This window comes from Hylobates moloch, unplaced genomic scaffold (genome assembly GCF_009828535.3).
Source record: "Hylobates moloch isolate HMO894 unplaced genomic scaffold, HMol_V3 SCAFFOLD_6, whole genome shotgun sequence".
Classification (NCBI taxonomy): domain Eukaryota; kingdom Metazoa; phylum Chordata; class Mammalia; order Primates; family Hylobatidae; genus Hylobates; species Hylobates moloch.
The window spans coordinates 149,057,881-149,073,236 of NW_026652281.1; the positions used below are offsets into that span (position 1 = coordinate 149,057,881).

Sequence of the window (15,356 nt, forward strand, 5' to 3'; positions counted from 1 at the left end):
TCAGCCTGGATAGAGCTAGAGAGACCTCAGTTAAAAGCCCATCCCATCTCTTCTACATAACTGTGCAGCCAAGTCCTAAAACTTCTTTTAGTCTCAGTTTCCCCTTATTATAAAGATAATAATATGCACCTTGTTGTAAGAATAAAAAACAATAATCTATGTAAATTACCCAACATGGTTTGATATATGCAAGGACTCGAAGTGGGTATTTGTAATTATTATAGTCTGCTTGTGAGGATTTCATGCCAGTCATATGGACAGAGCCAAGGCCGTGAGAGTCTCTCATTTGATCCATGGATCACTGAAAGAACTCTCTAAATATAACTCTATATATTCTGTTTTATTCCAGACAGAATAAAACACACTCCCAAAACAGGAGTAAAGAAATCTATTTTGAGGTGGTAGCAGTGGTCTATTGTTAAAAACTCGTATTAAGGGTAGAAGGGTATATGGTTGATCACAGACTCTCAATTACCCACTGGCTGTGTGATCCTGACTAAATTGTTTAACCTTTTTAACCTTCTAAGGTTTCCTCAAATTTAAATAAGTTTTCTTGGCCTACCTTTCAGATTTTGTCCAAAATGTTAAAAGAGAAAATGCATTATAAAGTAGTTAACAAAGTATCTGGCATAAGTAAATGCTATTAGTGGTACATTACTTTTATGATTATTACTAGTAGTGCATATATCAAAGTATAAACATCATCCCTTATATCAAGAGGTCTAGCCCACAAAAATCTGGAGAAGACTTTTGTGGCCAACCAGTGGGTTTTTGCAAACCACACTTTAAGAACCACTGGGTAGACCACCATGATGCAGAGGCTGTGTCGCACAGGGTTTTCCCACAGAGCTGTTTCCCCTCACACCTGCCTCCTCTCCTACTTTAAACTATCATTTCAGCCTGAAGAAGTGATGATGGCAGGTGGTGTCACATACTGTCATGCCACAGAATACTGAATTCACGTTGTCAATTCTAACAGCAGTCATGAGGATTCAATAAAATAATCTATGTTGCCACATCTTCAACCTGATCAGAGTTCTTCCAAGGTTCCTGTTTGTTCATAATTAACTTCAAACATCATTCCTTTCAAAGAATTTTTTTGATAAAATTATTCAAAGAAGTCTGGAAATAACTTTGTAAATAGTTGCCCCTCATCAAAGGAAAAAAAAACAGAGGGTAATGTAGTTTATAAGATATGTACATAAGAAATGCCTTAGTACAACTACCTGGGGTAAGAGACAGCTCCATCTCCCCTACAATACACACACATCAACCTAGGATTAAAGTTAACACCATGTCTCAGCCACTAGCACTGGAGGGGCAACTTATTCTAAGTTTGGAACTGCCAATGTTCAATTAATTCTTAAACTTTATGATTTATCTAGTGAAAGTTTTTATTTAACCTCCTTAAAGGGTTACTTTATAGATCATTTCAGAGAGCAGAATATTCAAGACAGTTTGTGCTTTAAATAATGGTATTCCAGTCACATTCGGATTTACCATTAATGGAATGATTCCATTATTCACATCTGCCTGGAAGGGGGGAGGGGTCCAAAAAAGCACATGTTTCTCCGTTAATGAATTTTGGCACAATAACTTTTATGTCTATCACCTGGGGGAGAGGATTACTTCACATTTGGGAAACTGAGTATAACTTTATGGGTGATATTGCATTGCCTAGCAAAGGCTAAACTTTTCTGCCAAGGAGGAAACAGTGAAGTAACCAAGACCTGCCAAGAACACATGTGAAAGAGTTAATGAGAAATGCCTGTGCATGTCTTTCCTGGTTCAAGGAAAAAGGCTAAATAGTAAAACTGAACTAATTAGAACACAAGAACGATATCAAACATCTCCAATGTTTCTCATCAAGTTTACAGAGTTTTACTGGTCTGGTGAAGTTACGCTCAAATCCAAAATGGTCCAGGAGCATAATTTGCCCTGTAAAATCTACTTAACTATTGCTTAGAATGATATCTGAGTCATGTTTATGAAAAACTATGAGTAACGTACGGAGAAAACTTGAAATGTGCCTTCTCTAGTTCTCTAGAGATGGCTCAAAAATATAAAATGATGCTTACTTTAAAAAGGGGGACTTGGATTTTGGAAAATTTATCAGATTAGAATAAAAAGATGATTTTAGATTAAGGTTTGAATTAACTGGCAGCCTTGCAGAAGCATTTCATGTTTTAGAAAAGTTAGAAATTCTTTGCAAAAGACATTATTTTCTCTGAAGAATAGCTGCAGATTATATACAACATGACACATTTACTCCAAAAGCTCAACTTTTAAAAAAAATTATTAGTTCTACGATTTTAGAACAAAAGAACACTCTAAGGCAACATAAAAAGTTGAGAACAAGACACAAAGAGCCCATAAAACAGATAAATCATAAAGTTACCTCTATATCCTGGATAATCTTTGGGTATAATGACCTATAAAATGAATTTGGAGGGCCATCTGTGGGTCTGTTTTTAAACAGGTACTGATCCCTGGCAAATAAAAACAAACAGATGTTACATTTTTGCACATAAAAGGGTGAATTTTATCTAAACACGGTGCTGACAAAGATAATATCTTTCATGTCTTTTAACTTGCATTGAGCTTTAACAGTTCAAAAGCACGATTTCTGATAAATTTACATGTTAGAGACAAGTTTAGCTCAATTCGCAGCTCTCCAACAAAATCCTGATCTTGTTTTCTGAGTACTAATATATAACAATCTAGCCTTTCATTCCATAGAGTTTAATAAAAAGTGCTAATGTAGCTTTGTGAAAAATCTAACTTAGTACACATCAAACTTCCTCCCATAAGGAAAATACAGCCCTATATGCACCTCTGTCTGTAGCTCTCTCTTTCTCTTTGTTAACTGGGCCATACAGGGTAGAGCTAGCTATAAAGCTGCATCAGAGTTACGAGTTTTCTCTGAAAAATCCTATCATTGTTATTACTTCCTCAACCAGCAGCAATAACAAACAGCAAAATGGCACTACCTGACTTTCTCATATTTTTGTCATATCTATATTTTGGTAATGGTATCATCACCTAAGCAAAATGTGAAGGAAAAAACATAAATACATAGCTTTGAAAAGCCAAATCCCATTCAAACTATATAATGCAGTTAATAAAGGAAATACACATTTCAGAGGGAGAAATTTTAACAGCTTTAACTTTTTCTTCCAACTTTTGACCACTCATTTTCCCCCCTTTTTAAAAATAGGCCAGCACATTTGCAAGTGTAATTGTATTTTTGAGTAATCAAGCTGACTCTATGTCAATGAAATTTTTTCAAGGGAACAAGCAACCCAAGTACTTACCACCCTCTTCTTTCTGAAAGTCCTTTCCATAGGGGATCAGTGCGTACCATTCGTTCAATCAGCTTCTTCCAAAGCATTCCTTCTGAGATCACTCGCTGCCATTCTTTACATACCAGCTCTGCTGCACACAGAGACCTGGCATCCAGGTACGAAAGAATGTTTTCTGCTATGTGATCTAAGCCTTGCTCTACAAAACAGAAAAGGGAATGAAGGAATGGGAAGGGAGACAGAAAGGTAACAGCCATCATTTCCTTAAAGATAAGAGGAATAAAGAAATCCTGAACCAAGTAAAATATTTTAGTCATATCAAAAGTTCTACAGATACTCAAATCCATGAGTACATAAACATATACACTTCTTTTTGGTTCTGATTTTTTACAATAAAACAATTGATAGCAACTCTTCTCTGTGTGTAAAAGCTGACCTTGGACAGTTCTGTATTTGTCAAATATTATGATAAGACTTTTCATTTTCTTTTATATAACTCTCACAGCACTCCTATGGGGCAATGACGCCCCAAATTTGACAGATGAAGCACAGAGAGGTAAAGAACTCAAGATTTTACACTCCCTTGGCTTTACTACTGGTACTCAGATTTCTTGCTTCAAAGTTTGTGTTCATTACCATCTTGCTCACTGTCTCTCATAACAAATCATATCCCCATTAATCCATACCCGGTGTGAATCCCTGGGAGGTCAGAAGACAAAAAAGGCAAAACACTGACTCATCTTGAAAAACTTATGAAAAGTTAAATGGCAATCCAAGAATTAAAGTCAATTGTGCTTAAATGTATTTTTGTCAATCTTTTCATCTCCCTTTCGTGAGTATCCATTTTCTGTTCCTAAACAGATGGGGACAATCCTCAAAAGCAATAGCCCCATGTCTACAAATCCTAGAATCTTAGAGGTCATTGGCTTCAACCTCCCACATGATACAAGGATACTCTCAAAGAAAACCACTTTCAGCCTCTGCCTGACATTCACAATGGAAGATGATCAACATGGCCACCACTGTTGCCACCTGTATACTCCCATCCCGTGGCGGTAAGCATGTCTTCTATAGTTGCAAGAAATAAAGCTTATCCCCAAGCTTATTCTGTGTAGGGACGAGAACACAGAACTTATCATCATAAAATTCCCATTTCAAGTCCCAGGTTCACCACTTACTAGTTCTACGACATGAAACAAACACTGAAACGTCCCTGTGCCTTGAATTTTTGTGCCCTAACATACAAAACGGTAATCACCAGTAACAACTGTCCTTTCTTACACTGTCTGTCAGAATCAGATTCAACAGTTTTACGAAAACATTTTATAGACAACAAAGCACTCTACAAGGTTAATATCTGTTCTCTTTTCTCAAAATAATTAGAAGTAGTATAATAGCACTAAACTTGGTTGTTGAAAGGCCAGATGTAGGTAAATCATTAAACTTTCAGTCTGTTTCCTCATCTGTATAAGATTACAATAATAATCTCTACTTGATTCTGAAAGTATCAAAATGAGATGATGCATGAAAAATGCTTTACAAACTAAAGTTCCTTCAATTCTAAGAATGACTATTATTATACCATTGGTTATAATTTCCAGGTCCTTCATATACTAAAATTCTCTTACTCTGGACTAGATCAAAGACCCAAGCTATGGTCTAAGAATAAAGACTACACTGGGACCACTGTCCTTTCCTGCATGTCATTTATATTACAGTTAATGTGGTCAAAGGCTGCACTGCCTTCATCTGATAGTCATACCACAGAAGACGCCTAAGATGGCAGTAAGTTAGAATAAAATCCCAGGCCTCTCCCTCAAAAACATCTATTAAAACAATTTCCCCGAATGCCCTATTTGTACAGCTAGTTGGAAAGGTGGGGGACAGCTTTGTGCGGTTTATATTTATCCTTACTACAATTCACCTTCAAAGCTTTGTCTGACCCATCCATTTCAGTCTCTAGAATTCTGATTTTTGTCATATCCAGAAGAGTGGGTATTCCACACCAGACCTGCATGATGAGATAAAGTACTAAGGCAAACATGTTAAACGGGTCAGAACCAAGGACAGCACCCATGACACTAGCTATTAGTACCTATTATTATAATATTTCCCTCCAAGCTAACACTGATGCACTCATAAATATGCCCAGGGCACCCACACTGCGCCATCCGGTCTGTAGCCATCTATATGTGCCATTGCCCAGCCCATATCTCTCTATTCTGTCCTCAGAGGTATTCGGAAAAACCGGACGATGATGATACTACCATCTATTTACATCATTCTTCAGACCTACCTATTAGCCTGGTAACTTTATCCAAAAACGAAATAAGGTGAGTTTGGTATGGCTGCTTTCATGTTCCCGTGCTGGGGTTTACTACATAAAGCTGTATTGCAATTTTTCACTTACATGTTGACACTGGCTGCTTGGTAACCCTTTTAAACATATCTAGTTCATGTTCATTATAGAAAATTTATAAAGTGTAGATGAGCAAAAATTTTTAAATCCCTAAACCCCATTTCCCAGAGATGGGAACCACTTTTAACATTCTGTATACATCCTTCTAGGTTTACACAACCATACACAATCTTTCAGAGGCTGATTAGCCTTTGAAACTCATCTAAGAATTCTGCTAAAGTACAACATCAAATTTAATAGCTAAATCCCCCAAAAATACTTTCTCCAGTTCTTAAAACCAGGAAGTCTGCTCATCAATCATCTCTGGTGCTATCATGCAAGACTACCATGTGCAACTGTACCACGTGCAACAGGGCACAATTGTACCCAATAGTTCTGCATACTGGTTTTCAATTACTTCACAATGTTCTACAATTTGAAAAATCACAACCACAGGTTTTGCCACTATCCAGGCATACAATGTATTTAGGCCTACTTGTTTATAGGAGCTATGTGATTGCTAAATATCTTCACATCTTTCTCAAATACAACTTTGCTAACCTTTGTTTTAAAGCCATTATTCTTGGGTTTGGGGGGGTGGTGGGATTAGGTTAATGGGAGTGAAAATATGTTGTTTCTTTCTATTATCACTATACTATCTATTCTAAGCACACTATTCCTCCATTCTTTATAATCTTGCTCCAAATAATTATTTTGTTTTCAACTCTTTCAATTTACTTCAACATTTTGGACAATTTTACATTATTTGGAGTTTGGTCTTCTTGGTACCATTCTCAAAGTTTTCACAGGGACTCACTCTATCACCCAAGTTGGAGTACAGTGGCACAACCATGGCTCACTACCACCTCAAACTCCTGGGTTCAAGCAATCCTCCCATCTCAACCTCCCAAGTAACTAGGACTACAGGCACATGCCCCCACACCCAGCTAATTTTTTTTATCATTTGTAGAGATGAGGTCTCACTATATTGCCCGGGATGGTCTCCAACTCCTGGGCTCAAGCAATCCTCCTGCCTTGGCCTTGAAAGTGCTTGGATTACAGGCGTGAGCCACTGCGCCTGGCTGCCTTTCTTCCGTCTTCTATGTTTACTTAAAATCAGGGAAATCCAAGGATAATCACATGGGGTTCTACTTGTGCCTCTCCATCACTAGGATTGACAAATTATTCATCAGAACTTCAAACTGCAGAATCCGTCAGCCTTCTTTTATCACATTTTCGTTCAGTCTCTAGCCGTGGACTAACAGACTTAGCTCTTTCAATCTTTCTAATGCTGGGGTACTTATCTATCTTCCTTTTCTGGTTTCTACACTTAATATTAGAACACAGCTAATTGCAGCGTCTCACTCTGTTGCCCAGGCTGGAGTGCAGTGACATGATCATGGCTCACTACAGCCTTGACCTTCCAGAATCAAGTGATCCTCCTGCCTCAGCCTCCCTAGTAGCTGAGACTACAAGTGTGCACTACCATGCCAAGCTAATTTTTTAAAAAAAATTTTTAGTAGAGACAGGATCTCACTATGTTGCCCAGGCTGAGAACATAGCCACTTTTAAAGTAATATAAACTTCACATCATTAACCCAAATCCTCCTAATTGGTTATAAACACATCTCAAACTAATTCCCCTCTAGAACCCTCTGCTCTCTGAAAGGTGAAACAAACGGCAAGACAAGGATGCATTAGAGGCTGCATGGTGGCTCACACTTGTAATCCTAGAACTCTGGGAGGCCGAGATGGGCGGATCACTTGAGTCCAGGAGTTTGAGACCAGCCTGGCCAACATGGCAAAACTCCATCTCTACTAAATATACAAAAATTAGCCATGGTGGTACACGCCTGTAATCCCAGCTACTTGGGAGGATGAGGCACGAGAATCACTTGAACCTAGGAGGTGGAGGTTGCAGTAAGTGGCGATCACGCCACTGCACTCTAACCTGGGTTACAGTGCAAGACTCTGTCTTTTTTTAAAAAAATAAAAAATAAAACGAATGCATTAGGTACTCGCCTTTTCAAACCTCAAAGGCTGCAACATCCCCATCATCTGTGATGGGAAAGCAGCACCCAAACCTTCAACCTATCTGTGGTCTACAAGCCTGTGTGGTTGTATCTGACTCAACTCAGGGTTACTGATTTTCAAACAACAGCAACAAGAAAAGATTCTCCCAATCTTCTCCTGAACTACAAAATCAGAATCTCTAGATGATAAGGCCCAGGAATCTGGATTTTTAAATTTTTCTTTGGAGACAGATTCTCACTCTGTCGCCAGTATGGAGTGCAGTGGTGGGATCTCAGCTCACTGCAACCTCCACCTCCTGGGTTCAAGCGATTCTCCTGCCTCAGCCTCCCGAGTAGCTGGGACTACAGGCGCACACCACCATGCCCAGCTAATTTTTGTATTTTTAGTACAGACGGGGTTTCACCATGTTGGCCAGGATGGTCTCGATCTCTTGACCTCATGATCCGCCCAACTCGGCCTCCCAAAGTGCTGGGATTATAGGTGTGAGCCACCGTGCCCAGCCAGGAATCTGAATTTTTAAGAAGTGCCACTAGATAACGCTGAAATATTGGGAATTATTGGTTTATAGCAATGATATCCCTTTTAGTCCTCTTTGATTCCCCCATCAATTGCTCACAACTAGGCTATCAATGAGTTTTTACAGAAATAAATCCCTTACTAACACTTACTTCTTCCTCTTTCAAATGCCATCAGTCCAATTAAGCAACATCTCAGTGGTACCTATGAGATTTGACCTATTTCCTTTGTCTGATACTTTAAATGCATTTCCTCCTTCTATGAGGCAGCATGTTTTAGTCTTGTGAAAAACACACTGCCTGAAAGTCAGATAAACTAGGTTGAATCTCAGTTCTGTTAACTGCTAGTTGTGTGACCTTAAGCAGATCAGTTTTCCTTTTAGGATGTCAGTCTTCCATAAGATCAGAATGATATTAAATGTCTGAAATAAATTACATCATATAATCTTCACAATAACCGTCTGAGATAAGTACTCTACATACCCTCATTTTACATAGCGGGAATCTCCAGTCTTGTTGCAAAAGTTAGTAAGACAGCATACGTAAGGAGCTGGGTAAATAAGAAGTTTACTCAAGAAATGTCAGTCTTTGTTCTCCTCTCCCCCAAATCCTCTCAGCAGATATCAACGGACAAGGCCGACACACAACATTCTTCTTGTTGCCTTCTGCAGAAAAAATACTACGCATCTCCTCCAGCAAAAAGCTAAGCCCCTCTCTATTTTCTTGGTATAAGTCTCATGGCCCCTTAAATGTTCTGAGAAGAACAAGAATCACACAATCTCTATTCAGGTACCTTAGAGTGGCCACCCTCAGGAGCCATGCAGAGCATGTAACTTTCTGGTTTCAAGCCTATTCAGGACAAAGAGGTTACTGAATAAGGTGGTCCATTTGCCTGGGCTAAAAAGTGCTTTGAGGTGTTAAAACTAAGCATTTTCTGAAGTACCTATGTCTGACTCTCGTTACTCTATCATGCTGAGACTCCCCCATCTCTCACCACCACCCCCTCTTCCTAAGGCAACAAGAGGACACATTACAGCCTCAGAAAATTGGGGCCATAATACTTCGCACACAGTGCTGAAGACATGCTGCTGTTGCTAATTACAGGAACCAGATGAAAGTCTGGAAAAACTTCAATAATAAATTAAAACAATTAAAAGGCACAAATTTCAAAGCTCAATAAGTAAATAACACTGTATCAAAATGAAACTCAAATGTCAATTAAACGCCGTTGACTACAACCAGTTTTAACACAGCTGCTTAGATCATACAATTACAGAAACTTTTATTATTTTAGAAATGCATTTCAAAGAGCAGCTGCAAAGAAACTTCCTTTCCCACCCACCCCTGCTATCCCTTCCCCCTCCCTAGTCACAAATCTAGTTGTAAAATCTGAAGTTCTAAACGTTTTAAAAGAAAACAATGCAATTGCTAACAGCAACAGTCCCTCAACGGATGCCTTTCACTTGGAAAACACCAACCTAAGCTTTTAGACAGAAATGAAGTGAAAAGCAGCTCAGGTCACAAAGTCTAACATCTTTTTTCCATAAAACACCCAGGAAACAAAACAACAAAGTGACACACACCTATATGATGTCAGAATGAATCAATTCGGAAATCAGTGGGTAAATAATTAAAATTTCCTAGCAATAAATCTTACTACCTCTGGAGAAGCAGGTGTTTCCTGCCTCTCTGGGCTTTTTTTTAAGCTGCCATCCTCAGAGTACCCAATAGATGCCAGGCATATTATAACATATCATTAATCCTCACACAATACCCATAAAGTATTACTATTATTCCCACACAGATGAGGAAACTGGGGCTCCAAAAAGTGGGACCACACAGCTGTAAAGTGTAAGGGCTAGGATTCAAACCAAGGGCCTGTGTGACTCCAGCACCCATGCTTTTTCCTGTCACGCTGCTCTGGCCGTGTACCCAACCTAAAGCTTCATCTATGCTCTGTTTCTTCCACATCTCCTAGGACCTTTAATCTAATCTCTGTCACATTTACGGTCCATAATGGCTTATCATCCTTTCTTGGGGATAAGACAATTGAATAAACCAGGGCCAGAAAGCCAAGTGTTTCAAAACTCTTAATTGCTTAGACACCTCAACAAACAGATCACCAATGCTTATCATCCTTTTTGAAGTACAATCTGTCCCTACTTTACATGGTATGAATTTTCCCATTAACAACAGTTCTTACAAACCGCAAACTCAGTCTGCAGAAATTGACATTGCAGACTAAACATTTAGTATGATTTTTAGAAAGGCATATCATAATTATCACTTTTTCCACTGAGCCAAAAGGAGCCAGAGACCACAAACATTTTCCATTTTCCTGATACTGACAGGTATGATATTCACAGCAAGCATTTAAAAGCTAAAATTATAATTTTTACAGAATTAATGGTTTTCACAATCAAATGAAGTCGTAAGTTGACTGTCAATTTCAATAGTGCAAAACCTCAAACTCAAGATGATGTACAGTAAAAATGAAACACCAAACTAGTATAATGATTCGTAAGCTGCTCCACACATTATTAAATCTAAGTATGAACATGGACACAGACCTGTTTCTCCTGTGATGCTCTTAAGGCAGAGTCTGTGTTAAGGAACTAATGCCATGTTTAATCTAGGTCTACTAGATACTAACTAACACAATCAACCTGGCCAGCTTGTCCTCAGCTATTAGATTCATATGTATGATATATACTGACATATGTATATATGTTCAGATCAAGTCCTGTTAAAACAAATAGCATTTTAACTAAAGTATTTCCATGTCCCAGCCAATGGTCCATTCATTTCATGTAATATTCAATACCACAAAATTCCACTTTAACAGAGATATGGACAATGCCTTAACATTTGCTGTAATGAAAACTGAATTGTATGCAATTATACTAACCATATTTATATACATAACACATGTTCATCTGTTCTGCTTCTTCTCCGAGGCTGTATACTCTCTAAGAGATGGGGTTGCCTCTGAACTATACTCTGAAAAATCAAAAGAACTTCAACAGTGCCACCTTGTGGCTACTCTGCAAATATAAGGTGAGTTCCCTGGCACTCTAAAACGTTTGAGAAGCAAATTACAGGGAAGAAAATAAAACCAAAACGGTGGAAAACAAACAATAAATTGAATTGCTTGAGAAAAATGAAGGCATCCTCTCATCAGTTAAAATCACTTATGAGGGACAAATACAATCACCAACTTAAAAAACGACTCTGTCTTTCCTTGGTGTGAGATGCAGCCTGATTCCACAGGTTTCTGGGTTTGAGTTCTGTACATATAGAGAAGCTGCATCATATGTACATGCCTCATCTTACTTCCATTCATCTGTAATTCTCTCTCACACAATCAAAAGCATGTCTCCATCTCCCCCTCCTGGATCCCTCCCTCATAATTAAAAGTGAGAATTATTGAACTGAGTTGTAATCCTTATATTCAGTACTTGGGGCCAATTTAAGGAATTTTCCTTAGCCTTTGTACTAATTTTTGAACCAACCCCTACCATCATTCACACCACCACCACTATAATCAAAATGTGTGATTCTGGACATCTCACCCAATTAACTTCTCCTTGGCTTCCTAATCTACACAATGAAAAACAGGACTAAGTGATGGCTAAGATCCCCTTCAGCAATTAAATAGTATAATTCTAGAAACAGGATTTACGTTTTGTTTTTCTAGAGATTCTAATGGAAGAAATGAGCAAGTCATGCTACATTTCAGCATAAAAAGAACGGCAGTGTCAAATTTTTCTAAGCTAACTCTCAAATATCCTTAAAACTCCCATTGTAGAAGGTAAAACTTACACGTTTTGGAAGAGAGATTAGAAATCAGAAGCTGGTTTGTCAATTTGCAGCCTCAGGTTTCAGGCCTGAGGCCTGAGCCCAGGTCTTGTTTGCTGTGGAAGTACTTAGAACACGGGTCTTGTTTGCTGTGGAAGTACTTATAACACGGAGTCCTGATGTTCTATAAATCACAGACAGGCTAAGGGAGGAGCTACTCTTTAAGAAGCTATCCCGTAGCTCTGACAAGGACTAGGATTGTGGTAATGGTACTGGCTCATCCCTGGCTACTTCTAGGCTTATTTTGACATGGCAATTTTAACCACACACTATACTGGCCACATCAGAGGAAAACATTCTGGCCAGCATTCTCTACAGGAGTGAAATCTCTATCTTACCTAGCCAATTTAAATTGAGAATTTTAAAAAAAATATAGAAACAAAAAAATTCATGATTAATCATATTCAAAGGGGAGTTCAGCACAGTGATGCACGCCTGTAGTACCAGCTACTCAGGAGGCTGAGGCAGGAGTATCACTTGAGCCCAGGAGCTCAAGGCCAACCTGGCCCACACAGCAAGATGCCACCTCGTTGAGAAAAACAAAAAGGTGGTACAGAATACAGCAAATTTTAAATTATTTTTTAAAAATCAAAGGGAAATAAATAAGTGCAGCACAGTGAAACCATTCTGTAGGAGACTCTTAAGGCAGATATGTCATTATACATTTGACCAAACCCACAAAATGAATAACAGCAAGAGTAAACCCTAATGTAACCTATGAATTTGGGGTAATAATGATGTGTCAGCTTAGGTTCATGAATTGTAACAAATGTACTGCTCTGCTGTGCAATGCTGATAGTGGGGCAGGCTGAGGGAACAGGTTATGTGAATATGGGAATTCTCTGCATTTTCCCTTCAATTTTGATCAGAACCTCAAAACTGCTCTAAAAATATAAAGTCTACTTTTAAAAATTAAAGTAAATTTAACCAGGGGTGTGTGTGTGTGTGTGTGTGTGTGTGTGTGTGCGCGCGTGTACACACCTATGTGTGTATGAGACATATGTGGGAAGACAGTAGTGAGGGAGAGGATGCAGAAACAGCTTTTGAGAAATATAATAAAGACATGCTACCAGTTTTCCCAATATATTTTTGCCATTCCTTAAGTGCCACTTCAGATACAAATGAATGTCCTAAACTTTTGGGACACTTCCCAAACATACAAACTATGTTTGAACGGAAAAAGAGTACCAGTTTTTTTAAAATTATATACAAAGGCAAAGTGCAGACTCTAAACTACATCAAAATAAAAAGCATATCATTAACTCATTCAACAGACCAAATGAAGCAACAGTTATGACCAATAATGAACACTTTTTTTTTTTTTTTTTGGAGACAGAGTCTCGCTCTTGTCACCCAGGCTGGAGTGCAGTGGTACGATCTCGGCTCACCGCAACCTCCACCTCCCGGGTTCAAGCTATCCTCCCGCCTCACCCTCCTGAGCAGCTGGGATTACAGGCATCCGCCACCACCCCCGGCTAATTTTTGTACTTTTAGTAAAGACAGGTTTCACCATGTTGGCCAGGCTGGTATCAAACTTCTGACCTCAGGTGATCCACCTGCCTTGGCCTCCCAAAGTGCTGGAATTACAGGTGTTGAGCCACTGTGCCCGGCCAATAATGAACACTATTAAAGATACTGCCTATATTTCCTAGATAGATACTAAATTATAATTCCTCGAGTTCCATATGTTAAAGTATGTGTCCCAAAGAAATGCTGCCTCACACGGTAATCATTTCATAAATATCCACCTAGGTCCTTGGGCTGGGCATTCTTCAACTGCTCAGCTTTTGAAAAGACAAGTACAGTTACCTGGTAAAGCGGTAATAAAGTCCCGCTGCAACATGGGCTTCAGGTAAGAGTTAATATGTCCATGCTGATAATGACACATTCGTGAAATAAGATGTTCCACAAATTCCACTTGATCTGATTCAGACCACTGGTCAAAATATTTAATACACAAGTCTTTTTCTTTTTGATAGTTTCCTTCTGATGGCCTCTTTCTGGAGACGATCACAGATGATGTTCCATTACTTATCTATTTTAGAAAAACAAAAAAAAATTAGTTTAACAAGGAAAGAAACCTAATTAATATTTTATTAGAAATATTTTTCACCCTGTGTATTTAATCTTAAAATGCCACTTTTACCCTAAAGCCAAACTCATTCCTTTATTAATTCATTCAGGAATTAAAAATGTATTCAGGGTCTGTGTCCTCAAATTAGTCACTACAGGAAATGCCAAAATTATAGCTATTTCTAAAAGGCACCTTAAATTATCATTTTCCAATGCTTATTACAAAATGATGCTCCAAAGATATATACTGGGTATCTCTATACATGGGATCTATATGAATTATCGTCTCCAAAGATAGCTAATGCTGGAGATAACCATCTTAGAGAAACTGCTCAACTTGGCAAAGTGGCAACTGATTGATTATTAACAGTCTGTTTTACTTCCTCAAAGTTGAAAGTTAATGCTACATACATCTATGCTAATGGTTCTCAAACTTGAGCTAGCATCAGAATAACAGGAGGGATTGTTAAACATACAGATTGCTGGGTCCCACCCTAGAGGTTTTGGTTTTATTAGTCTGGAGTGGAGCCCATGAATTTGTATTTCTAACAAGTTTCCCTGCAATGCTGATGCCGCTGGTCCAGAGACTACACTTTAGGGACCACATGCTGAGAACCACAGGTCTATATAACAAAGATAAGCTGTGTTGTGTTGAAACCTGAAAGCAATTCAATCCAAAAAGCTTCATTTTACCCAACAGTTTCAATCTCCTCCATACTGTTTCCCAGGGCTACTAATCTGGCAAAACAGTTTAGACTTTCCCATCCTTCTTGATTACCTTCTCAGAAAGTGACCCAAGGTAAATAAACCATGTATACCTGAAAAGTTCTGCATCTTACATAGGTGGTTCATGGACAACTCACAGACTCTTATACTAACAATGCATTTCTCAACAAATCTTCCTATAAGTCCTTACATAACATCAGTATATATTTTTTAAAACTGAAACTACATACACTGCATCTGGACAGTAACATTAAAAACAATCTCAATCACTAGACTCAAACCACAACTACTATCAAGTGCAGTAACCTCCCTGTCTAAAAACAAAATAACCTCAATACTTTCGTCAAACATTTGTCAAGCTGTCGACCACTCTTCTGACAGCCTCCTCATACATAATACCAGAAAAAATAACACAAAAGATAATTCTAAGAACTGAAGAGTTGAATTACA

General features: G+C 38.4%; 1 protein-coding gene across 6 annotated transcripts in view; it reads right to left on the reverse strand.

Moving 5' to 3' along the window:
* FBXW11 (F-box and WD repeat domain containing 11) overlaps positions 1 to 15,356 on the reverse strand; it is a 146,142-nt gene that overhangs the window by 35,425 nt on the left and 95,361 nt on the right. For all 6 annotated transcript variants that reach the window (XM_032158625.2, XM_032158621.2, XM_032158619.2 and 3 more), the window contains 3 exons: positions 13,917 to 14,142; positions 3,315 to 3,501; positions 2,399 to 2,489 (listed from right to left, as the gene is read on the reverse strand). In XM_032158625.2, the coding sequence (XP_032014516.1) occupies positions 2,399 to 2,489; positions 3,315 to 3,501; positions 13,917 to 14,142 (504 nt within the window). The remainder of the gene's footprint in view (positions 1 to 2,398; positions 2,490 to 3,314; positions 3,502 to 13,916; positions 14,143 to 15,356) is intronic.